This window comes from Protomyctophum bolini (assembly GCF_963924005.1).
Source record: "Protomyctophum bolini genome assembly, chromosome: 20".
Classification (NCBI taxonomy): Eukaryota; Metazoa; Chordata; class Actinopteri; order Myctophiformes; family Myctophidae; genus Protomyctophum; species Protomyctophum bolini.
In genome coordinates, this window is record NC_137881.1 from 17799493 (window position 1) to 17827213 (window position 27721).

Below are 27721 nucleotides of genomic sequence, written 5' to 3' on the forward strand. Positions count from 1 at the left end.
CATAGGACAAGAGGTACCCTGAGAGAAAAGTCCTGAGCATGAATCAGGACCTTTGCTGGCATGCATTAATTAATTTCCCAGCGTAATAAAAAAAGAATCGGCCTAATAAAATAATCAATCAGTGACTCAAAGATCAATGACCAATTGAAAGACACAGGCAAATTAAGTTCCATATTGGCTGTTCAATCATCCAATGATGATGTTAAGTGTGCAAACCCCCATTGGTTTGTATCAGCAATGAGAGGGGCACACATGTATGGTGTGTTGTGGACTATGTGTAGTGAACTCGATGCCCTGCTACATATGGGTACATGGTATTGTAATAGTGCTACCCAGCTGTCAATTCTCATCTCACCTCTTGCTATCCCTCTATCAATGCAATGAGGATAGACCGGTGCGTGTGCGTGCATGAAAACCATGCATGCCCTCCTTGGAGTCACATAATGTACTGCACTGCCTCAGTACCAGTGACCACAATCACTATTCAGGTGTGTAGCTGCATTCAAGCTCATAGCTAGGCGTAATAGGCTAGGCTTAATCGCTGAGCATCACTGGTCATGGTTACTTAACACTCATGGACAGAGCAGCAGCGGGGACGATGAATCAGTCTTATTAATGAAGACGTCATGCTGGGGTGGGCTCCTCACAGCTGCTGGGGGATACCCTGCAGTGCAGTATGAATCTATAGATAGCTTGGAAATAGGTTGTATGTTCACTCATTGTGTACTGTATTTGGGGGGTAAAGGGGCTCGTTTCAATATAATGGCTATATAGGGTTTGTGGCACTGTGAATGTGTTAATGTTTGTAGAGGAAACAATAGCCAGTAGGCCTTCTTCATCCGAACAGCTAACTGGCGCTACAGGGTGGGAGGTTGTGACAGAGAAACATACATACTGCCAGGTGCTTGTTGCACCTGGCAGTTTGACACGCGTGTCATTCTTGTTGTAGTAACGTGGCATTCTGAGCGTGGCATTGAAGGCATTCTGAGCGGAGGTGACTCTCTGCGACTGCCAGTCATCGTGCCTAAACCTTATCTCCGCCGCCAACTAAAGCTTCACTCACACTACAGGATAATTGGGAAGGTTTTTGGGGTCTAGAAATGGCCCTCCTGACGATCGCAGGGGCATTGCGTCATGTCCGAGGCTGGTATCTGCCCAGATGGTCCCACAGTGTGAGCACAGCTTAAGTTGACTGTATTTCTCTTCATTATTTATGTATAGGGGACACGCCCTAGCTGCTCCCATCCAAGGCACGTCCCCCGAGACACCACAGTCCTCTATGGTATTAATTGTTGTAATTACTTCTCAGGAAATGGATAAATAATGTGAAGTATGAAAATGGTACGTAAAAGATATGGAATTTCAAGTTTTCCTCCCAAACAGTGACAATTTCCTACATACCCCCCTCCCCACACACACACACTCACACACACACACACACACACACACACACACACACACACACACACACACAGCTGTGATGCATGCTGGAAACGGCTATAATAAGGAGTCCCGGCCATCCATCATGGGCAGAAGCAATGTTCAGGGAAACAAATGCATTTTTGTCTCTTAAAGTGGGTGTGATGGAAGATATTATGTCAGCTCCAGTCTTCTACTTTTTCTATACTAGTCACTTGGAAGCACAGCTAGGACTGAAAGACACTGGGGGAAAAAGGGGAATAGCAACTATTAAGAGAGTAAGTCCTGCTTAAGGCCATTGGGGAATCCCATGAACTATCTGTGTTATCCAGGATCCCCAAATCTTAAAAACATTTTCGATCGCTGTGTGATGTCCATGTTTTGATCTCAGGCGTGAGTGCGTGTTGTATATCAAACCATATGCTTGAGAGATTAACACTAGCAGATTTAGCTTGGGGCGAGCCAGTTAACGCACTCTGCTTTTTAGTAATTTTATATTTTATTCTTTTGCAACACCTGCTTCTTAGTCACAGATTATGACATCCAGTGTATGCATGGACAAATGATTTATTTTTTTATTTTTGTTTTTGCAGAAATACAGCTCCAGCTGCATTTTCTTTCCTATTCCCAGTTCTACCTCATCTCAAACCATATTCTTTCTCTTGTGTTAAACTGTTAACCCTTTTTGGTTACAGATTGGCTACATATTACTGTTGGCAACTGTACTGTTCACTTGCTGACAGCAGATGCACACCTGTAAAATGTTTTATGGCTTCTTAGACAATATAATACATTATTATTATTATTATATTATACAATAGCCATTGAAAATACTTATTTCTGGTCAGGTGTGTGAGATATTAAGCTTCACGTAACCATAACAAACGGTAATAAACAATATTCCACACTAGTAAAAGTGCTAAGTGACCATGGTATAAGTGTGCTAATACTCTCCAAGGTGTCCTGATATGGGGAAAAAAAGTTGGACTTGGTACTGGAGGGGATTCTTCACCACAGTCTGTCTCGTGTTATTTTCGAATATTGGGACAACCCGTCAAGCATTTTCACTTTAAACGCTTTACACTTATTTCTTTTAGAGATGACGGGAACAGGGACACCCTGAGAGTCTGTAGGGCGTCCTCTCCTCCATGCATGTCACATCCGTTATGCCACTCCAGGACAAGAGGCAGACAGACAGCTTTGCTAGCGACGCCCATGTGCCTCCATGTTGCTACACGAACACTGCACTGCTCCGAGCCACGACTCCCTCTAATCGTCTAATGACCTTCTCCATCGCTGCCGGGTACACACAGCAGGAAGAACTGGCATGTTTCAGGAAGGGACGCCATAGTCTGTGGGGACGGATGTGTCCGGATGTCTTCCTCAGCCCCAACCCCTTCCCTGCACGCACGCGCACGTACGCACGCACGCACACACGCACGCTAGGGCTTTCAATTCTAGTCATTTTTACTAGTTGTTTAACCCATTTTGACCTGAGATCAGATTCTAAAAATGTCTGTTTGAAAATGACAGTTTTCTAAAAAAGCTGTTTCTATGTCAGTCGTTCTTCGATTTTTCAAAAATAGCAGACCTACAAGCTCGTGGCGCGCGCTATGAGCTTGTAGATCTGTTATTTTTCAATAGCTAAAGCATAACGTAATGCTAACACCAAAAGGGGTTCCCGCCCCAAAATGGGTTAACTACCTATTATGTATCATCTAGTCAACTAGTACCAACAAGGTCAACTAGTGGATTTACTAGTCGAATAGTTGAATAGTCGCACACACACACACACACACACACACACACACACAAAAACATTCTGTCATGGCTGTCGTTGCAGCCATCACCGTGGGAACCCACATCTGCCCTGGCCATGTGGGCATGACAGCATTTCCTGCCGCTGGCAACGGACCCAGAGGTCAGTTCAGGCGATCGCTCCTCGCAGACACTCGGGGTTGTTTCGGACTCGACTTCTCACGTTGCTGTCTTGTTGTGGGTTTCCAGATGGCCTCGTTTTTAATCTATCTTGTTATGACACTATAGCGCTTGCTGGCCGGAGTAGCTACATTTGTATCAGATTTTCTTCCGCAGTTAGCCTTAGATCACAAGTCACCTATTCTGGCTTGTGCTGACATTTCTAATGGTTCCATGTTCTTATTTTGAAAAACCTCAGAAAAGAGCATTGCCATTAGACCAATGGAGCTACTTGGGAGTGAATTGATATTATTTAAAATGCCATAAAGTATCTCTTTATGTATACAATGCTGGGTAACGGAACACAAGCTGCATGCATTCCAGGCCAGGCGCTGCGTTCCAAGTAGTATCTTTTCTGCTGAGAAGTATCTTTTCTGCTGAGAGTACAACTTTTCACACGGCTTCCCTAGTTGGACATGAGCTGTAAATCAGTGTGACATGTCCGGCTCTGCTGCTTTCGCTAGTCCACTTAATTTCACCAGACTTTTAAGGGACCTCAGCGGGGCCAAAGCTGATCCCTCTGGCCTGCTCATTTTCAGTAACAACTCGGCACCTTTGTGATGGTGCTGCTGCAACTCGTTGCTTGCACAAAGCAAAGCAAAGCAAAAGTTAAGCAAAGTTACTATGTTTACCCAGGGTAACTGGACTAAGCTCAAGAACTTGTTTACAGCCAGGCCCTGCTCATTTCATGGTAGGGGTTCAATGCCTTGCTCAAGGGCACTTCAGCGGTGGTAATTTTAACGGGGGATACGAACTAGCGACCTTCCGATATCAAGTCCGCTCCGCAAACCGTTCGACCACCGCTGCCCACTCGCTCTGGCTTTCCCGCTCCCTGTTTCAATGATAACGACAATACAGACCGTTTAGGCCTGAGGACAATTCTACAAATTGTGACAGTTTTCTGAAAAACCTCTGTCAGTGGTGCTCAACCTTTTTCATGTCAAGCTCACTGCGCAAAAAGCTTGGAATACGGATGTGTATTATATTATAGGAAACTCCCGTTTTGTACCATCACACCTGTATATTACTGTATATGCCCGCTAAACTTGAGGTTTACGGGCAAAATACAGTGCCCATAATTGCCCGTTAACACGCAGTTTAAGGACCCCCAGAATTATCTGTATTTTGCCGCTGACCCCCATCTGAAAATGTTGTTCCAGGGACCCCCCAGAAGCAAAGATTCTTGAGAAATTGAGTTCTAAACGTTCGCCCTGAAAGAATATATATTCAAAGATTTGCACCACATTTTCACGATAAAAATGCTAAATGATAGTTTATGACGCAGATATGTGGCACATTTATAGTAGGATAAATTGGGGTCCCAGAGATAGAAATGCCATTAAATGGGGGTCCGTAGCCTAATGCATGTCAAACGGGGAGTCCTTGAAATTTAACGGATTGAGAATCACTGCTAGAGCCGTACAAATCTTCTCTTATGGGGGGTCCCTGGCATATCTCTTCAAATGGGGGTCTAAAGGCTCCTTAGTGTCAATTCTTGACATGTATTAAATCCCTGGCAGCAGATGCATGTATGCTTTTACCTTATGCATGTACTGTAGGATGTCTTTGAGGAGGAGGTCTTTCCTTACCTAGTCTCGGACCTGTCAGAGCCTGTTTGAGGGCCTCATTAAATACCTCCACATTAAATATAATAGCAGTGGTTACCTGAGCGGGGGAACTGTGATGTGTCTGGTATAGAGATTAATGAGTTTTGGTTATTTCTGTACTAAGACTTCTTTTTTCTGGCGAAAAAGGTGCACGGCTCCATTGTCTTCATCTGTTTGCATTGTAAGCGAAGAAATGCTGGCTCTGTGGTGTCGGGGGCACAAAACATGCTTGCTTAACCACTTAAACTCTATATACTTATACTACCTTTTCTTCACTCTAAATCAAATCTCTTCGCACGGAAATACTGTAAAGCACATCTACATCGCATTGTGAAATAGGGTGAGCTAAGCTTGTAGATCTGCTTTGGTTGCTGAATGTTTGTTCCAGAATAGGGGACGCTAGGGTTCATGTGGTGAAGCAGAGCGACTTTGCGGTGAGCCCCTTGTGGTTCCAGCACATGGTCAGCAGGTGGACCGAACCTGTTTTCTTCTGTCAAAGGCAGGAAGCTTGCTGCTTATTAACGTGTGCAGTTGAACTGGTCAAGCGCTCAAGTTGCGGTCATCCAGCGCTCAGTTCCTCAGCCGGCGAGCGAAGGACGGAAAGTGATTTATTGAGAGGGGGTCTTGAGAGTCACTGCTATGCCGAGGCTGACGATTAACCCTTTTCGACCTGATGAGGACGATTCTACAAATGTTTTCTAAATCATGACAGTTTTCAGAAAAACCCTATGTGTCAGTCGTTCTCAAACATTGTCATGTCAAGGATCCCCAAGATTATATGTAATTGGCCGCCGACCCCCATCTGAAAATATGATGTTCCAGGGACCCCCCATAGCAAAGATTTGAGTTAAAAACGCTCGCTCTGAAAGAATATATACTCAAAAGATTTGTGCCACATTTTCACGATTTTTCAAAAATAGCAGACCTACAAGCTCGTAGCGCAGCACTCGGTGCCACGCTATGAGTTTGTAGATCTGCTATTTTTCAATAGTTAAAGTATAACACAATGCTTCTCAAACTGTCAAACACCAAAAGGGGTTGTTCCCACCAAGAATGGGTTAACGGTCACATTGCAAGACTCAAGGTCTGCGTTTGTGTTTCGGGGCTGAGATTCTGCGGTCAGGTGGGGGAGTCCTGCAAAGAGCTAAATGGGCAGTTATTAGGAAAGCAGCCCTGGTGACAGCTATGGTGTGACATGATAGATGATGCCCCCGTGCAGGATGACTTATCCTGTTGCCCTCTGGGTTTATTGAGCAGCGCGATAGTAGCATGTGGTTCAGTCACTAAGGATGTGGGCTCTTTAAGCCCAGATATTAATATATGAATCTCTATTTGTGGTCCGAGGGCTCAATTCCTGGTTCAGTCTGTTTCTCACCAGCTCTGTTATCCTAATGTTTAACTAAAGAGATAATACACCAGGGATTGGTAAAGTGAGCTCATTTAGCCTGCTTTGAAATAATGATTAAATTGAATGAATGTGAAAGGCCGTCTTGGTCTATTTCATGTCCCCGCCAGTGATTCTCTATCTGGCGGAGCTGCCGGGGTAAATGGGATTTGTATAATAATGGCGATGTAGAAACCGAGTTAATGCTGTCGATGTGCTCGCTTTTCATTTTTAAATTACATTTTTGTTTAAGCCATTTAGACCTGGGAACTAGCTACAAATGTCTTTTAAATCCTGACAGTTTTCTGAAAAACCTATGTTTCTATGTCGGTGGTGCTCTGTTCGAACATTTTCATGTGAAGGACCCCCTGCGATTATATGTAATTGGCCGCGGACGCCCATCTGAAAATATGTTTTCCAGGGACCGCCCCAGAAGAAGTTAATCAATTACAAGTTTCTTAACTTAATATTTTATTTTCCACCTCAATTCTTAATACTGTACATATTTATATACAGTATGGATTGTACATCCACAATCTATCACAAAAACAATCTATTAAAATATTAATATAAAACAAGTTTAAAAGAGTTGCTATTATGACCAACAATCACTTGTATAATGTATTTTACAATGGCGGTACTCTGCATGGGGTGGCTCAAGGGTAGAGTGGCCCGGATGGGAATGTGAGGTTCCCAGTTCGATCCCGGGATATCCTCCAGAGTTCGTGTCGAAGTGTCCTTGAGCAAGACACTGAACCCAATGTGCAGGTTGTCTCCTTGCATGGTTTCCTCTGCCATCGGTGTGTGAATGGGTGAATGTGCTGGGTGAATGTAATGCACAGTCTATGCACCATTTATTTACCATTTTTATACAGCTCACTTCAAGGGAAAGGCTCGCTCAACTCAAGGACAGTCTACTGGGTGCAGATTCAGATAATTCATATAGAAAGGAATATAATATAATCTGCACTGTCTCTCTGTAGCAATCTACCAAACGGACGTGTTTCGGGGTGCAGGCCTTCGTCAGTGTTAAAAAAGTACATTCTAATAGAAGTAGACCGGTTGGGTCCGGTTTTACACTCTCAAAGGTAAATTAAGTCTCTTTATGCTGCGCAGCTTCAAAGTGTACAGTATAAAGGATTCTGCTGAGGTAAAAGTGTAGGTCCCTTGACGTCCTCTGCAGTGTATCCTGATTCCTTTCACATGATGATCAATGCATCTGAAAGAGAGTAAATGAAGACAATGTAAACAGTGCTATGAATGAACACCTAGCCTTGCTTTGGTAGGTTTAGTTCATGATTTTGGTTGAGGTAAAGGCTATTGGATAAAATACAATTGACATACTGTAGGCCTACTCTTCCAGCCTATGCCAACACTAGCATACATTTTTATTTGCATGAATATACATGTATTATGTACCTTTTTGTACATCAAAAACATATATATTAACATAGAATTAGTGATTCTCATTCTCTTCTACCAGTAAACAAGCAACATTGATGGCACAGCAAGTTTCAGGTTCAAGTTAGGCCTAGGAACTTGGAAGGAGAGGGCAAAAATGTATTGACAAAAAATATTTCTGTATTTTATTTGTCGCTCTGTTGTCAATACAATTTTAGGAGCTTTTAAAACGGTGTGTGGGTCTTCTCTCTCCTCAGTCACTTTTTGGATCTGCACTAGTGTTGTTTTTGGCAGCAAATTTCTATTTTAGTTTTAGTCATAAGTCTCTTGAATAGTTTTCATTTAGTTTCAGTCACATTTTAGTCAACTGGAAGGCTTTAGTGTTAGTATAGTTTTAGTCGACTAAATATCATAAGATTTTAGTCGACTAAATCTACAGTTGATTTAAAATTTATTTTGGCGGGCCTTGATGCCGTCGTAATGGCTGTTTTTACACTTGAGCTTGTAGATCTGCTATATGTTGAGCATGCAACCAATTGTAAAATGACTTGTACTGGATCTCTTGTCCACTAGTCTCTTCCTAACATTTTAGTCTAGTTTTTATTTGTTTACACATTCGACAGTATATTTACTAGTCATAGTTTTAGTCATCATGGCTTAGTTTTTATGTAGTTTTTGTCAGTGAAAAAAGGTAGTGGACGAAAAATTTTCGTCATAGTATTAGTCGACGAAAACAACACTGGCGTGCACCTCTTGATCATTCAAGTTAGGCGTAAGCAGCAGTTATTGGGGATTGTAAACATTGTACATACGTCATACAGTCACCCTCACTGACGTCTTAGGACCTTTTAACTGAACCGACGTAGGTAGTTGTGGCCTTGTAATTTTTTTATTGCTTTGTTTTGATAAGCGGGACTGTCATATAGGTGAAGTATGTCACTGCTTACTGACACCTGCTTTGGGCATTTTGAAAGTACTTTTGTGTTGCAATTCTTCAGAATTTGATTACTTCTTAATGTGCAAGTACAGTATACTGTGTTTTACTACCACTACACTACAATTATTTGAGAACTTTAGTTACTAGTACTTTGGAGATTTAAATTTTGATTAGAAAGCATACATTAACCACTTCAATCCTATATTTCGGCCATTTGAAAATTGCAGATCTACAAGCTCACAATGCGTCGCATCGTGACGCATTGTGAGCTTGTAGATTGACATTTGAGTACTTTTTCCACCACTGACGTTGACACCGTGCCTTCCCAAACAGCTGCTCCTACTGTAGCTCCGGAGCCACTGCATTGTGCTGTTTTAAGTGCTTTCTATCAACTATTTCAAGTGCACCACTCACTCATTTTACAAAGATGTGAAGATTAGCAAAGGAGGCTTGATTTATAAAAATATAAAGATATTATTAGAGACAAGATTTTATCCCGTCCGGACAAGATATTATCTCGTCCGGGCGAGATAATATCTTGTCCGGACGAGATAATGTATTTTTCTTACCATGGCCACTCAGGCCACTCACTTAATTTAACAAACCATGTATTCTGAACCATCCTCTTACCTGTTTTGTTCTCATTTGATCATCGTCAGGAGCTCATTTGAAATGAATGACGTTTTCCATCGGTGGCAGATTGCCTGGAACCGTCCCAGTCTGTCAGCGATGATGACTCCTGGACGAGTTCACTCAGTGTGCCGTAGTGTACGGTCCACCTCCGCTGAAGCCTTCTCCTCTCGTAGGCCAGGTCAGGAGGATACCATTCCTTAGAGCTCCTCTTCCGATACCTATAAGGGTCTTTTTTTATGTCTGCGACGGTGCAGCGGCGCTGCCGTGAAAAAGGAAGTTTGTGCTGCTCAGCTGGAGCTTTCGATTCCACTGCCATGATGGTTGGGCCTGGGGGCCAGGGGCACTGAAGACCCTTTGAGGTTGGGCCTGGGGGCCAGGGGCACTGAAGACCCCTTTGTTCCAGAGGCTGCGGTGGGTGGATGGTGTGTTGTTGGCTTGGAGGAGCGGAAACTATAGGAGTTGTGTTGCCGCACCTATACTGTATGAAATACTCAGCGAAACTTTGGGATCAAAGTCTTGATTTTTTTATTGACGTCATATTTCCGTCAGCAGCTGATTGAGTTCAAAGTGTGTTTTGTTTCCATTTATGGTAATGAATCTGTAGACTATCAACTAGATCAGTGGTTCCCAAAGTGGGGGCCGGGGACACCCAGGGGTCCTTGAGGGAGTTCCAGGGGGTCCCCAGCTATATTATAGTTTGGAACCAAATGGACCCTTATGGGTCTGTAACTCTGAGATGGCAATAGCTCCACCAGAGAGCTCCAGACTTCCCTCTCCAGAGCAACATTAGTGACTTCCTCCTGGGGCATCCCGAGACCAGTTCCAAGGCCAGTGAGTCGATGCGTTTCCTCCAACTGCGAGGATTTAAATGCCATTCAACGGGGGTCTGTAGACTAATATGCATGTCAAACTGGGGGGTGCTTGAAATTAAACAGGTTGAGAACTTGAGAATCACTCTTCAAATGGGGATCAGCGGGCTAATTGGTGTCAATTTGGGGGTCCTTGACATGAAAATGTTTGGGAAGCACTGCACTAGATGACGGCATGTGTACAGCTTCAAACACACACAGACACACTGCGATATGGTATCTGCGTAGCTGTTGTTTAACCCATTTAGACTACAAATGTCTTCTAAATCCAATCCAATCCAAAACCATGTTTCTATGTCAGTGGTTCTCAATTTCTGGGGTCAAGGACCCCAGAAATATATGTATTTGCCCGCCGAACCCCATCTGAAAGTATGTTGTTCCAGGGACTTCTCCCAGAAGCAAAGATTTGAGTTAAAAACGTTCGCTCTGAAAGAATATAGAATATAAGAAGATTTGCACCACATTTTCAAGATTTTTCAAAAATAGCAGACCTACAAGCTCGTAGCGTGCCACTCGGTGGCGCGCTATGAGCTTGTAGATCTGCGGAGAGCACAGTCGATCATCGTAGCAGCAGCTTTCCAGACGCGCTTCGGAAACACCGAACTGCACTCGACCCCGCTTGTATATTCTTCCCTCTCGGCCCCTCAGGCCACCGTTTAGGAATTTGTGCCGGTAAACAGACCCCGAAGACAAACGAGCTGATGGCGTTGGACCGTGGCACGATCGCTGCTTCTTTAAGTGGCCCGTGAGCCTCCCGTAGGGTGGCCGCCCTGAGCTGGGGGCAATAACTCGCCTTGAGAGGGCTTAACATTCTGAAGCCTGCCCTTTTGGCTTATATCATGCCCCCTTGACAATGTGGGACAGCGAGGCATGCACCGTCCTCTGTGTGTGTGTGTGTGTGTGTGTGTGTGTGTGTGTGTGTGTGTGTGACTGTGTGTGTGTGTGTGTGTGTGACTGTGTGTGCGTCCAAGTCGCACGAGTGTGAGGCAGAATCAACATTCTCCTCCTTAAAAGGCTGCGTCAGAACGGAGGCCATGCATCACCAGTGAGATGCCACGCATCATTACGAGATATGAGAAAGTCGAGGTAATAAGAGTGTGAAGCAGCAGGATGCGATGACCTCGTTAGGGGAAACTTTCCGTTTATGAAAAGCGCAGGTTTATAATTTGTTTGCCCCATTTCTCAAATTCTCCATGATGAGAGAGCGAGAGAGAGACAGATGCCTCATTGGCCGCTCCAGTTCGTTGGAGTGATGTGTGTTGACGGGAGGGCGGAAGAATTTACACTGGGGGAGGAAGTACGCCGGAAGTGTGGAATACGTTCTTAGCTTACGCATGTTTCATGATAAATGCTTTTTATGTGATGTATTCCCATTCTTTTTTTGTTCTTGCCGCTCTGGATTAAGAGCGTCTGCTAAATGCCTAAATTGTAAATTGAAGGCACGCTACATCACACTGCCACTCAAGTGATTACTTACTGGCCAATCACAGCGCGTCTTTTCCGGGACGTACAGACCCAAACATGCGCTCTGTGACGCACGCTCATGCTTCCGCGGGGCTTTCGCAAGGAATCTGGGGATTCTTTTGCCCTCCCTTGAGCACATACGCTCCATGTCTATGGGTACTGACAGCGCAGCTCCTGTTAACTCCATTATGACTTGAGAGAAGTTTACTTCATCATTTCTTTACAGTAAGTTTAGATTGCTAACTAGAGTTGAGGGGAAATCTGGCATATTTAACCCATTTAGGCCTGACGTAATTTTTTTTTTTTTAAACTCTTAATTGTTCTTCAATGTCTTCAACCATGACAGTTTTCTGAAATACCTTATGTTTCTATCTCAGTGGTGCTCAATATTTCATGTCAAGGATCAATAACAAATGATCTGTTATTGGCCACCGGCCCCCATCTGAAAATATGTTATTCCAGTAACCCCTCAGGAGCAAAGATCTGAGTTAAAAACTCTGAAAGAAGTTCACACATTTTCTAGATTTTTTTCAAAATTTGCAGACAAGTTCAAGCTTGTAGATCTGCTATTTTTCAATAGCTAAATTATAACATAATGCTATAAACACCAAACACTACAAAACATTACATTCTCCCCAGAGAGCTTAGTTGCTACCAGATACTGTACCTGACCTTTTTGGTGTTGTTCTGGCCTTCGCGCCTTAATGGTATAACATTGTGTTGCCGTCGGCGGGCCTGTAATGGTCTCTCACCTTCATCACTACTGAGATCATGAGGCCACTGGCAGCCTCAGTTCCTTTTTCTATAATGAGCAAATATTGAGCTAGGCACTTCTGAATCCCATGTTTCTCTACTCTGGCAGGATGGAAAAAACCCTGCGTTGTTGAATCGCTGTGTGTGTGTGTGTGTGTGTGTGTGTGTGTGTGAGTGTGTGTGTGTTTGGGGCCCGGCGGAGACGGATCCATATGAAAGCCCTCGGATAAGAGAACCATACCCGTTTCCCCAGATTATGAAAGGTGGTATAGAAGAGGGAGAGGGGAAAAGGATACCATGATGTTTCTTCATCCAATATGTGTTAAGTGAAAGCTCACATAGATCCTCTTGAAAGCGGATTAGTGGAAATATCTTTTCCTCTTGGGTTTCCTTCAGGCGGTGAGCTGGCCTCTGGGGAAAAAAGGGAAAAAAGAAAAGAAGGCCACCCTTATCAAAACAGTGGACAGGATCTTAATAATCAAAGGCAGCAGTGCGTGAAACACAAGTGCCGGTTTTGGCGTGCCGTACCATGAGCAAAAAAGTCGCTTGCTTTTCACAGTTTCCACCCAAACAGTGGAAGCTGGCCACTGCTGCTCCAGGAAGGCCCAATTATGATATCGGGTTGGTGTTATTACTGTTGATTATGTGCTTTGAAGGTTCCTCCTTTTGCTCCTTGAGTTCACTTCCTGTCTCATTCCCTGGTTCGGAACATATACTTTGAAACCCGACTAGACTTGGAGGTTAATGAATCGACGCGACTGGTGCCCCGTTTCACTTTACCCTTTGCCCTTTGTCACAGTGACAGACGCGTGTATGCGCGTGCGCACACACACACACACACACACACACGTCACACACACACACACACACACACACACACACACACACACACACACACACACACACACAACAATTGTAAGCCCTGCACGTGTAGGTTTTATGATGAAGCAATCGATCAGACCTGCACCTTCTTCGGTCCATGCACAACCTTGTATGTGTCTTTTAATTAGCCATACAGTACGTTGACCAGATGTCCCAGTTTTGTTTGCGGTTGCTGTGTCCAAATGGAGTAACGTATAAGACTAAGTTAAACTGAACCACCGGTCTTATCAAGCTACAGATTTTGCGCATTTATAGTTGGACCGGAATGGAATGGGCACTGGCCTACTCGGGAACAGTAAAAGGGGGACAGGGGGGGGTATGCATGCCCCACCTGGTCATCCTATATACCCTTTGCCCGTCTGTCTGCCTGTGTCCCTTTTATGCCCATAGCCTTTATGGCAATGTCTGTCCATGTCCAATGTCTGTCCATGTCCCTTTTTATAGAGAGGTGCCTGTATTTAGGCCAGGTGCTGGACGTCAAGGCATCAAGGAGAAGGAAGAAACACTTGTTTTAGTTAGCGTTGCATGGACTTACTCTAAATGGCAAAAGCTGCAACGTTTCGACCGTTGGGTCTTCATCAGGAAAACATTCTTATGGCAGACAACAGAACACCTGGGAGCGGGGGAGGAGCACAGCACCCTAATGGAGATCAGTTATCATGTATGCCTAGGCATATCGGTCGGATCGGTGGCTCTCCATAACTGATTTTACAACCAACTCGACACCAGGCGAACTGCCACATCGATGGCGGTTTGGTTCTTGCTCCCCCTTGGGAACATGGTGGCCTACGCACCGTGCATGGGTGGCGTGTGAGTGTGTGCAACGGCAGCGGCGAAGAGGTCAGAGACACTGGTTCAATGTCACAGTGGGAAGTAACTGGCACAACTAACTGGTCTATATGGACCATAATAGACCAACTAATACCCAACCTCGAGGTCCTTCAAAGGGCCTCAAATGGAGGATGTTCCCAGTAACCTTCAACACCCCCCCCCCCCCCCCCCCCTCAATATGTGTTAGCATAACCCTGAACTCTGGGGCCACTTCGCAACCAGAGGGTCGTCCATGAGCACTGCCAGTTTCTTAATGACTCGGCCCAGTGGGGGGCGTATACGAGATGCTTGACACCGCTGTCGGAACAGCCCAGCGTGTTTTCTTAGGGAAATGGTGTTTGATGGATCCTTCTTCTCCAAAGGCCCCAGTGAGACGGAGCTAAGCTGTCATCTGCTATTAGTCGTCAAACTCCGCGAGCTTTATTAGCCTGGATGCACATCGTGAATTAGACGAGATCAGCTGGGTCAGCTGCGGGGTGTTTCCATGTGTCTTTGGTTCGACACTGTAGAAACGGCAAAAGAAGAAGAAAATAATAATAATTTAACACAAAATTGTAGAAATGGATCCGTAAGGGTCTCAAGAGTTGAGATAACACTCACATTTTTACAGTGAGCTGCAGTGGGGGGGTGTCGACAGCCCTAAATAAGCGGTACTTTTGCCCGCATGACTGATTCGGAACTCCTAATGATTGCACCCAGAGGGAGATTACTGCATAGGCATCACGCAGAAAAGGATGACTTGACAGTTTCGTGCCGTGACACCGAAAGTGTTTGAGGGGAAAATAATTGTGGGAGAAATAGACAATGGCCATGTTCACTGGCCTCTGTGTTTGTGTTCAGACTTTGAGCAAAGACATCTGGTCACTTAAGTGGTTTTCCGTCCATATTAGCTGACAGGCTATCACCCCACACCCCCCAAATCGTCTTAATTTCGGCGTACTTGACTTGGCACACGGCGTCAGCGGGTCCCACAATGGCTGTTCTGTATAGAAATAGTATGGCAGTGCATGGTGTTGAAATATATACAGTAGTGTAATACCGCCATAATGTAAAGCAGCGGTTTTAGAAGTGACCCTGCTGCAGAAATACACCAGGAATATGAGACTACGATGACAATGACGCACGCACACACATTACATCATGTACAGTACACCACGCAGTCACTAGTTTTGTACTAAAAAGTGAGGCATTGGCGATGTATTAAGTGACGGACAACCAGTTTCCATGCTGGTCGAGAGTCGAAGCATCTGCAGTGCTGCAGTGACATAATGACACCCACACCACCACACCAAACGGGCGAGGGAACATTTGCAGCCATGTTTAGTTTACGCCTCCATCATGAACACAAGTGAATAATTTTGGAGGGAGTGACAATGGGAGTGGAGGGTTACTCGGAGTGAAACATGGCAATTTATGCAGAACCGCGCACACACACACACACACACACACACACACACAGGCCATCTACAAGCTTTAGAACTGGCAGATCAGCCCATTCTGAAAATATTCGCCTAGAGTACATTGACATGGCCAAATTAGTGACACCTGGTTGAATGTGGTGGCTGTGACTGCCCATTGTTATAGGCCTACTTCTGTGTTAAATTAGTAGAGGATTTTACTGTTCACAGCAAGTAGGCTACATGCTAAAGCAGAGAGTCTTAAAGGGCCACTTCACCCCTTTTGCAACCAGATCTTATTTTGATGTTTGGGAGACAAGAAACACTTTCCTAGGGGTTTTTATGTGGGTCATTTGTGTTTTAGATATTTCAGTATTTCGAGGTATCCATGGGCTCCATGATGTCATGGACACTGGGCTCAGTTCCTTCCTGGACTACAATTCCCATAATACTTTGGTGCACTGCTCCTCCTTGTGGATAGGGAGAGGGCTGTGTGATACGCTATCACCTAAAACGGTGATAACCTATCACAAAAAACTGGAGTATGTATGAGCCTTTACTGAGACAACATGTAGTCCAGGAAGTAAGTGAGCCCAGTGTCCATGACATCATGGAGCCCATGGACACTTTGAAATACTGAAATATCTAAAAACACACATTACCCACATGAAAACCCCAGGAAAGTGTTTCTTGTCTTTGTTAGTAAACTTTCTGGCCTTGATTGCATTAAACAACGTTAAACAACGTTAAACTCACTTTCACTTTAAGTGTACCCTCTATACACATCGGTTATCTTCAGCATGCGACGCGGCACGCAACAAAACATAATCAGGCTTAAGAGCAAACGTAAGAATGGCATGTGGTTGTGCGGTAATCTTAAAGACTTTCATCAGTCATCATCTCACACAATACCATTCCAATCATTTTAAATCCTTACCCCGTTATGGGAAAATTGGTGGACCTCACAGCAGGAACCTGAGGCGCACATCACTGGGGAATATCATTACACATGTTGTTCTCCAACCATGGTGGACCGCACAGCAGGAACCTGAGGCGCACATCACTGGGGAATATCATTACATGTTGTTCTCCAACCATGTCTAAAATGTTTAATGACCTCTTGGTCTGTAAGTACTTGGGCGAACGAACGCATTTAACTGGCAAATTGAAAGCAACAGAAAAATGGGAGAATTCCTCTTCCCGGATCGCAGCCTGCTGCTGCTGTTGTTGTTGTGCGTCTGATTCAGGGACGTGCAGAAAGTGTTAGAGAGGCAGGGGCTGCAATCATGCACTGTAAGAAGAAGGCACGTTTGGATGAAAATAGCAGATCTACAAGCTCTCAACTCTTTTTGGGGCGCAACCTAGCACTCTTTAGCTAGTGGAGATGCGGTGTCTAACGACATGGATTTCTAAACAAATTTATTCAACGCAAAATGCTGCGTTCAAGTTCAGGAGACTTCGGGGGGAAAAAAAGCAATTCTCTTGAATGCTGCCTTCCTTCCAGCATGTGGCATGGAAAGGAGTGTCATTTTTGCATTTCTTGCGCCATTAGTGAATCGTGGTCTGGAAAGGACACTTGTTTTACAGACGGGGTAAAAAAGGGCAGGGGCTGAAGCCCCAAGCCCCCGTTGATGTCTATGTGTGCACGTCCCTGCGTCTGATTCAGGCCATTTGGAATCAACCCGTCGTCGTCATCGCCACCCTTGCGCCGGTGTGTCGTCTTTGCCAGCGATGCTTAAAACGTTGCACAAGCAAACGGAGCCAAGGGGCAGCAGAGCCAGATACACGTCAGACCGTGAAGTCAAATATAAATGCTTAAATCGTTTAACCCACTCATACATCATCCTCTTGTGTGTCGACGCAATATCCAGTTAGATTTTCAGGATCATTTGACCAGGAAGGAATGGAAGCTTATAATTCTACCAATATACTGTATTTAGAGTGTAACAATAATCAAGTGCAGGCCATTTGAATTATTTTATATATAGATTTTGGGCAAGTGGCTATGGCTGTTTTTATCCCAAGGAGTGTATTGTGTGCAAAACTAATGCTTGGAATGGATTCAGAATGTTGAAAACCCCCTAGTTTGACATGTTACATGCAAAAGGAACGTTTGACATTTTTACCTGCCATAGGATGACAAGAAACCCCTATAAAAATAATTGCCCAAAACCGACAGCCGGTCAGCAAGTGGATTCATGAATATATTTATATAGACGATATTTTAGGCCAATAAAAAATTCTATATACCAAATTTCGGACTATCTGTGATGCTGCAGCTAGGCCTATAGTCAGCTGCACCACACAATGTATAGCACTGTCTGGGCACTGATACTGACGGCTTAATCTAAAAAATAAATCAAATAAAAAATAATCAGTGCTTAGTGGTTTTGTTTGATTTAAAAAAATAACTAATATATAATAATCAAAGGATAGCAATGCCAAGTATTGGCACAGCTGGGTTGCTAATATGTGTGAAAGAGTTGTACTTAGTATTACGTTGATGTAGTATATGGTGTTGTGAAGCATAGCAGGGAATTAATTTAGCATACATATCGTACGACGTGGTTTTTGTAACACTGTATACTGTCTACATTTGTCCATGGAATGTTTTTTTTCCTCCTTCTAACTGTCTTAGAAGGGGGGAAAAACGAAACATTTGCTTGTTTCGAAGATGTCTACAGTATAAGTTCTATGGGGAACAACTTCCCTCTCCAGACCACGAATGCAGTGTTTACTATGGTAAAAGAAATGCACATGGCCCCTCCTTTCCATGCCACATGCCGGAAGGCAGCATTTAGGAGCATTGCTTTTTTTCCCCGAAGTCTCCTGAACTTGAACACCGCATTTTGTGTTGAAAAATACAATGTCGTGACACCTCATCTCCACTAGCTAAAGAGTGCTGGGTTGCACATTGCGCTGCGACGCGTTGTGAGCTTGTAGATCTGCTATTTTTGCATTTTCTTGTCCAAAAGTGCCCTCTTACGGGCCCCTGCACCGGGCCTGTGCCCCCTCTAACACTCTATGCACGTCCCTGATGGGGAACATGCAACCCCCCCAAAAAACATGTAATGTCCATCAGACGCCAGAGACTCCCAATGCACTGACCTCCGCTGTTTTCAGATGCCGCCCCGGCCCCCAGCCTAAGTGACCGTGACTCAGTGGTGCTGAGTTGAGGGGCATTAGCACCGATTCCATTTGTCACGTTTAAAATGGCCACTTCTGCGGCCCCCTTTTCCCACACTGCCGTGTGTTGTTTAGAGCCCTGTTGCTTAGCAGCACTTTACCGTCATTTCTTTTTCTTTCTACACTCAAATCTGTAACCCCCCCCCACGACCCCCTTTTCCCCCCTCAGCACCCCCTGAAGAACATTCAAGTATAACCCCCCCCCCCCAAATAAAAGCCCTCATCTAGCTATACTCGCATGAATTCCCTCCTCAAATCTGTCTTGGCACAGGCCCCGGAGGCAGGCAGTTGACCCGGGTCATTACAGGGGTGTTTATGACCCAGGGATAGCAGCTGAGGAGAGCCCCCCCCCCCCTCCGGCACCCTGAGTTTCCTGCATCCTTGAGAACGAAGTCCTGCTGTGTTGCTAATGGTCCTGGGCCCAGATAACCCCCCCATCTTGTGGCTTATACTGCATCATCTGATATGAACTGCCTTCCACTGGGGCTCCTGCTGTTGCAGTAAACCACCATGCACCACCCGTCCAAACGCAGTGGTGGAAAAGTAACTAAGTACATTATTTACTCAAGTACTTGAGTACTTTTTTTACTTGTACTCAGAGCCAAAATTTGTACTTTTTACTTCATTACATTTCTTTTAGTTAATAGTTATTTTGGAGAATTAAATTTTTGATTAGAAAACATACATGAACCACTTCAACCCCTATATACATTTCGTCGAACTTGTGAAATGGGACATTCTGCAATATGAGTACTTTTACTTTTCGTAGCCAAAAGGTGGCTGCACACTGGACGCGTTTTTCGGAAAACCGATGGAGAAACGTCGCTAAAAATCCGACGTAGGGACCTTTTACTTTAAATACATTTTGATGCCGATACCTTTTGACTTTGACTCGGGTACATTTTGAACACGGGACTTCTACTTGTAACAGAGTACATCTGTACATTTGAGTAGTTTTTCCCCACCACTGTCCAAACGGTCCCATCATAATCCAATGCCAGGAGGGATCATGGAGGTGCAGTGGAGGGTGGGAACCAAAGACAGCAAAGTGAGGCAAATAAACCGTGGCGAACATAAACACCAGTTTTAGTATGGATTCTCTAAAGGGGGGCCCCTAAAGGGGGGCCCCACAAGGCTCCTCTCTCCAAAATATACAGTACTGATATTGGTTGGAGAGAGAATGCTGGGTAACAGTCTGTCTTAACCCATTCTGTGCGAGAACCCCTTTTGGTGTTTTAAAGCATTGTTATAATTTAGCTATTGGAAAAATTGCAGATCTACAAGCTCTACTACGAGCTTGTAGGTCTGCTATTTTTTAAGAATCGTGAAAATGCGGCACAAATCTTTGAATATACAGTATATAATTCTTTCAGAGCAAACTTTTTAACTCAAATCTTTGCTTCTGAGGGGTCCCTGGTCCCTGAACTTATTTTCAGATGGGGGTCTGTGGCCGATTTCATATAATTCTGGGGGTCCTTGACATGAGTTGTTTGAGAACCACTGAGACAGAAACATGGCAAACAAAGGCATTTGTAGAATCTAGTGTCGGGTCGAAATGGGTTAACGGAGCGAGTTAAAGTTGATTTCACAGTCAGTGAAGCGCGATTGGGATCCACTGGAAGTCATCATGTTATATAAGGCCTTTACAAGAGATTTCCTCTGGTTTTATAGAGAATCATGTAGAGATTTAGATTCATTTAGATGGTTTTATAGGGAATCGTGTAGAGATTTAGATTTATTTAGATGGTTTTATAGGGAATCATGTAGAGATTTAGATTTATTTAGATGGCTTTTATAGGGAATCATGTAGAGATTTAGATCTATTTAGATGGTTTTATAGGGAATCATGTAGAGATTTAGATTTATTTAGATGGCTTTTATAGGGAATCGTGTAGAGATTTAGATTCATTAGATGAGACGGTGAAGAATGATGACCAGAGAGGGTTTTATAGGGAATCATGTAGAGATTTAGATCTATTTAGATGAGACGGTGAAGAATGACCAGAGAGGACCAATGAAATCAAAAACAGGTCCCATGCAGGAGTGGACTCGATAACATTGTTATGTAGGGGACATACGGCCAACCCAGATTCTAATGATGGTTAATGTAAGGATTCTTGAATATATCTGAATAATAGTTAACCCTGTACAAAAGAAAAGAAGAAAAAGAAAAGAAAAGCAGATACATAACAAAAAAAGAGATTCAAAAGTGTATTTTAATGTGGCATTATACAAATGATATGTCTGTGTAATAACGGCAATGTGGTTATGATATGAGTATTGACATTGTGTCAACTAAGAGACCAAGAGAATGCATGCCCTGTGCTTGATAACAGGCTTGATAAGCCCAAAGCTTATTGATACCGGGTACTCAATAAGCTTGTTATCTGTTTGTTTTTTTCAGGTATCGGGTATCGAGCTCCATCCCTATGATACTGTATGTGCTCCTTTTTTTTCTCCCAGGTCGGCGCGCAGGCCAATGATGGCGGGGCGGTGTTCATCCGAGAGTTCACCCTGATTCGCCGTGACCACCTCCCAGAGGAGCCTCTTCCAGACGGCCCGACCAACCAAAAGCCAGAAGACCCGGTGAGTGAAAACATTGTCTACTCGTCTACTCTGTTTAGCGCAGCTGTGAGTTTAACCCATTTAGGATGCATCTTTGTCACCTCATATATTTTTAACCACTTTAAGCGTCATTTTAAACTTTAGATGTTGAGAAAATCAATGTATTTATTTAGCAAGCTTTCGGTCTACTGACCTTCTCTTCAGTTGACCGAAAGCTTGCTAAATAAATACATTGATTGTGCGCAGATCTGAGTGTGCGGAGCTTCCCTTTATTTTTCTCATGTTCCTTTTGTGGCTCCAGCACCTCTCTTAAGTTTTTTCAGCGGATGAGCGGTGGTTCTTTTTACATTTTTGTCAAACTTTAGATGTTGAAAAATAGCAGATCTACAAGCTTGTTAGAATCTTATATAAGCGTGAACATTCTTTAACTCATATCTTCCCTGGAACAACATATTTTCAGATGGGGTTTGGAGGACAAATTATACACATAACTTTGGGAGTCCTTGACATGAAAAGTCTGATACAGAAAACTGTCATGATTTAGTAGACATTTGTAGAACCTGGTCTCAGTTCTCAATGGGTTTTTAACCTGTTGGCAATCAAAAGTAGGAGGACTGTCTGTTCTGTTTTAATGATGACCTTACGATTGTTTTCCTTGTGTGAAAAACGGATCCTGATGATTTGTATTACTGTATACCGTGTCCCGACCAATACAGATGTAGATCTGCCCTTGTGCTATTTAGGATGAGTGCCAACGTAGCTGGCAAGTCTTGCATGTCGTGGTTGTCAGGCAAAGGGTGTGACAGTGGGTATGTCATTAGCGTGAGCTAGTTGGCACCAGCCTTCACGGATGATTCATTGCTTTGCGACCATGTCACCTCAAGACGTAAGTCTTGTCAGCCCTCCCCCATCAATCAACTGCGTCCAGTGGCGTGCACAGACATTAAAGTGGCAGGTGCTCAAGTGAAAAAAGGGCACCGTGTGGAACCGGCCGGTTGCCTTAATAGTGTGAGATTCGTAGATTTTGGGGCTTAAATAATATATTAGAAGCTTTTTTTTATCAAGAATTCTGGGGGGGGGGGGGTCCCTGGAACTACATATAAGTACATATAATTTTGGGGGTCCTTGACATGTAATAGTTTGAGAACCACTGATATAGAAACATTTTTTTTTCTCAAACTGTCATGATTTAGAAGACATTTGTAGAATCGAACTTAGGTCTAAATGGGTTAAGTGTAGGACAAGCCGTTCCCCATGCTGAGTGGATGCATCTGTAGCACTGCGATGACATTACTGTAGCTCGCATGCACGCACGCACCACGCCAAACGGGCGAGGGAACATTTTGCAGCCATGTTACGCCTCGGTAATGAACTCAAGTGAATAATGTCGGAGGGACTCTGGGAGGGACTCTGGGAGGGGTTGTTGGTTTACTTGAAGCTGAACATGGCAACTCATGCAAAACCACGCATATTGACTCTCTCTCTTTCTCCGCACGCACACACACACACGCACACACGCACACACACACACACACACACACACACACACACACACACACACACACCTCTTTGCATCCCTTTGCTCTTGTTCTGTCAGCGTTATTGAGGTCGCATTCGTCTCCCACACAGGTTCACTTAAGCCTAATTTATACTTTGAGCATGTGTTGCATGCCGAAAATAGCTGATCTACAAGTAGATGATGTACTGTAGATCTTCTTCTATTTTCAGTGCTTGACACCGACTCACAACTAAATCAGGCCTTACTTACTTAGTCTTATATAACTGGGGGCCGCTGTTACTGCGACTCCATGCCTTCATCACAGCACTTAGACATCCATGCAACCGCTCCCAATAGCAATTATTATAGCGTTGAATCTGTTCAAGTTTAATTTACTTTAGTGTTTGAGTGGTGCTGTAACATTCACAGCAAACTAGAACTGAAGAAATGAATGTGCTCGTTGCAATTTTCTGTTGTTGCTGAAAATTGATTGTATAAATGGAGGGAACTCTATATTCTTAAGTAAGCAGCGGAGACAAAGGAACAAATGAGTACTGAAGACGCCAGCATCCCCTGATGTTTAGCATGTGTTTCGAGGGCAGTGAGAACACAGGCTATGATGATTGCATTTATTTATCTTGCCTAATTGTGCTTCTTTGTGCCGTTTGCGTGTGTGTGTGTGTGTGTGCATGCGTGCGTGTGTGTGCGTGTCTGTGCGTGCATGCGTTTGTATACTTCCCCTCACAAGTGATTGACCACAAGACTGACCCTTCTCTCCTTCCGCTGGCCACAACACGAGTGCTTCCACGCTTGAGCGAATGACCCCTCTTCACCTTACCAATTGAATATTCAACGCCACTCTCACCCCTTTTGAACAGTAATCAAATAAAAGGGAAATTACATTTGACCCGCGGTTTGACCTTGCCGTGGAAAGGATGAAAGGGGGCTGTTTGAACGTTGGGCTGACAGATTGGTGCAGACCTTTATGCATCTCATGCATTGCCAAATTGCCACAGGTGCAAATAAGATACCTTGGCACCGTACGTACATACAGCATGGAAAGGGGAAACCAAAACGGACATTTTTTGTAACTTGACGCATTGTTGCTTTCCTGAAGAGGGTTATTCCCAAAGAGGGACGTTCATTAATCTCAACATTGAAATAATGTGATTCCTTTGGCCTAGTAGGCCTACAGTTTGCTCTGCATTAGTCAGCACTCACTATTGTGATCCCATGTAGCTTGTTGCGAACAAGAGAAATCATGTCGCCACCAGTGATATCTTGGGGAATTTCATTGGGAAACGTCAGCTCACGTAGACCAGGAAGAGTGCAGTGTCAACAATGCATGGAGTGTTGCTGTCACATCATCTAGAACAGATGTTAACAAAAAACAATTGCGCGATTGAATAGGAGTTTGTAGCGTTAGACCCCCTCCAGGAGAAACTGAAGGAGCGGCTCCAATAGCAGCTCCAATATCTTTATTTATTTTTTAATAAAAAGAATTGGTACATAATTATAAACTTACTTTTGTGGTGGTTAGGGAGAAATTCCCCATTAACAAAGAGCACCCAGCGTATATAAGATGGAGTTGTTCGGGGAGTGTTCCCCGCGCGGCAGTATTCATAACCTGAGGATGAGATTACGCTTTCTGACTCTGAAAGGATCATAATACTTCACGATTCACAATGTTAAAGTTTAAATCAAAATGTTATATTGCGTGATGCGTCCAATGCTTTAGTGCCTGCATCATTCTCAATGGATGGAGTGCTTATTCAGGTTACTGTATATAGAGTAGATTAATCTTGACAATGTAACATAATAAAATATTGTCAATTGTATAGTCTTTAGTTGTTGTTCATACTTAAATTCCACCTCAAGGCCGTGCATCATTGCTGCTATCCACAGTATATATGAGTGCCAAACCAACCCACACAGATCTCCATAGAAAGACCCCACAGGCTCCCAGGAGCCACATTCCTGATTGTTATCACCACTTAGCAAGTTTAGCCCCTCTTGGTCTCGTATCGCCGTTCTGTGTTACATCTTTGTTCAGTATTAAGGCTACTTCAGAGCCAAGCCAAACAGAGCTTAATTAGCAAGGCAGCCCAGGAGGTGGTTTTCAGCCTCCAAAAGTGCTTTCACTCTCAAGTGGTTTATCCTCTGTTAGTATATGCCTGCGGGGGTGGGGGTAATACAACTGACCTCCCTTCCAGCACCTTCTAGCACCAGTCCCCCAAGATAGTATAAGAGGAATTGTTCGCTCCCAAAATGAAAATGTTTTTGCTGGCTAACTTGCCAAGGAGGGTTGTCTTGTAATGGCAGAGGGAGCTGGTACTGTATCTGGTGAGATTTGAGAATCATTCTGCTTTGAGTTGTGATATTGAGTGTTGCCAAGCGCATAGGAGTCCAACAACAGTATGTCAGCGGAGATAATAAACAAACCCTGACACACAATAAAGCTGTGTTAGGGTGAATGTTTTGTATTTTGCCATATGACATAATTGTAAACAGTCGCCAGTCTCCTCTTTTTTATGCCTGACACAATGAGTGTTATTGTGCAGTGCCGCCTCAGCACTGTTCAAGCACTTTTTTACTGTATATCAGAGAACATGCAAATAGTTAATGGGGAACTACGCTGAAACGTAACGTGAGAGAACACTTCCCAGTGCGTTCTGTTCACCGAGAGGTTGCTATGTCTCTGCGCTCGAAAAATCCCCTCCAGCCTACGCAAAATCTGACATTTTGACGAGTTTTGCATATAGACCGCTAGTGGAGATCTTCCAGCTAGCGCACGCTCTTGGTACACAATGTACATACTCCTCCTCGCAATAGAACGATATAGGATTTATGTTAGATATCGTGTTTCTCCATTGTTTCTGTTGAAATGTTATTTCGGCGTGGGATGGTTTTCAGATTTAAAGTCTACGGGGCTTATTGTGATGTAAACCAAATTAGCAGACAGCTAGTCTGTCACTGTTTTATCACCGTTTGTGGTCAATGGGGGGGGAAACCTGAGAGTGGACCACACAAGGGCTTCTGTTCCCCGAGGGAGACGTTACAGGTGGCAGCTAGACTTCTGTCGGCTCTCACAACCGTCCTCGGGCATCAGCGGAAAGAGAAAGAGAGACATTAACCCATTTCGGGCGGGAACCCCTTTTGGTAGCAGATCTACAAGCTCGCTTGTAGGTCTGCTATTTTTGAATATGCAAATCATTGAATATATATTCTTCTGGGGGAGGTCACTGGAACAACATATTTTCAGATGGGGGTCGGTGGCCAATTACATAATAATCTTGGGGGTCCTTGATATGAAAATGTTTGAGAACGACATAGAAACATAGTTTTGTTTTCAGAAAACTTAGACTTAAACTTTATTTAGAGGACAATTTGTAGAATCCTTCCGGTCAAAATAGGTTAAAGGAGAGGGGAAAGAAAGGACGACGGATCGGAGCGACAGAATGAGAGCGAGAAAAAACTCAAACTTCAGAAGAACATTGTGAGATCGGAGAAACTGAGAGTCGGGGAGTCGGAGGGCAAGGGGGTGTCTATATTATCGAGAGGGAGGGTGGGTGCGGTGGGGTGGGGGGGGGGGGGGGGTGGGGGGCTCGGATAAAGCGACATGAGGGGAGATAGAAGGAGAAGGAGAGGGAGAGATGCATGGCGCCACGACGCACACCACACGGTTTTCTCCTCAGCCTCCGCTACCGTCTAGACAGCAAATAGGATCATCCTGTCATCAGACGTCCTTTAAAGTGGGTTACTGAAAGGTGATCCTTCATTTAGCGTGTGCGTGTGTGCGTGAGTGTGTGCGCTGTAGTGCGTGCGTGCGTGCACTGCAGTGCGTTTAACTTGTGCTGATGCACCATTTGTGTGATTGTACACATGTGTTTTAGTTATGCTGATATGATATGCTGAGAGACAGAGAGAGAGAGAGCGAGAGAGATCAAAGTTGTCCCCAGGAACCCCCATGACTTGCAGAGTTCTCAAGGAAAAAGCATTTAGGGAAGTCTTATAATTATGAATGTGGTCAGTTCCTTGCAGATATTGTACATGTATGTGGTCCCTTTCATGAAGATGTTTTATATGATTGTGTGTGTGTGTGTGTGTGTGTGTGTGTGTGTGTGTGTGTGTGTGTGTGTGTGTGTGTGTGTGCGTGTGTGTATTCTACACCTTAAAATAGTACTTCTGGAAATGAAATGAAATACGTTGCAGCAAATTGCCATTTAACCCACGCTATTAATGGGTGTGTTTTCATATAGAAGGCTCTTCATGTCCTATTTGCCATCTTCAACAACCTTTCCTTCAGTCTGTCAAACAGTGGTGGAGAAAGTACTCAACCCCCGGTACTTTACTCCTGTATAAACGTATTATTGCTCAACCTACAGTATGAGTGAAATGTTCTTTTCAGTATTATAAAGTACATGCATTCAACAGTACAAATGCATTGTCCATGTAATATTCATGCTTTGCTGTAGGCATATTGAACATTTGAAATGTAATCTCAATCAAAGCAGTTCTACATACAATGCTCACAATTTGTTATAATCTTGTATATCTGTCTATTGTCACTATATTTGAAATAGGGCTTAAGTGGTTAATTAATTCATGGTACTTTTGCCCAGTGCATGCAGGGCTCAAAGGTACAATATTTGTCTTTGAATAGTGAGTGAAAGTCATACATATCCAAAAATACAAATACTTTGTTACCACCACCACTGCTAGCAACGTACATTTTACATTAAAACAGTATCTCATCTATCCCCTTCTCACTGTAGCTAGAGTTTGCAGTCACGCACAGGAATGCTTTTGGATCCCAACAATGTCCTGTGGTCAGCTCAAGCCATGAGCCATGTGTCTGTACAAACATATATACGTAGATCAGTTGTACTTGTAATTGTTCACTTTAATTGCTCTGTGA

At 43.9% G+C, this 27721-nt stretch overlaps 1 protein-coding gene across 3 annotated transcripts in view; it reads left to right on the forward strand.

Annotated features, from left to right (window-relative positions):
• The window catches only part of LOC308335697 (ADAMTS-like protein 1), a 157840-nt gene that overhangs the window by 31436 nt on the left and 98683 nt on the right, over nucleotides 1-27721 (forward strand). For all 3 annotated transcript variants that reach the window (XR_013966076.1, XM_080792856.1, XM_080792857.1), the window contains exon 2: nucleotides 21204-21326. Coding sequence is in view for 2 of the 3 variants with exons in the window: in XM_080792856.1 (XP_080648982.1) it covers nucleotides 21204-21326 (123 nt within the window). In the remaining variant the exon portion in view is untranslated. The remainder of the gene's footprint in view (nucleotides 1-21203; nucleotides 21327-27721) is intronic.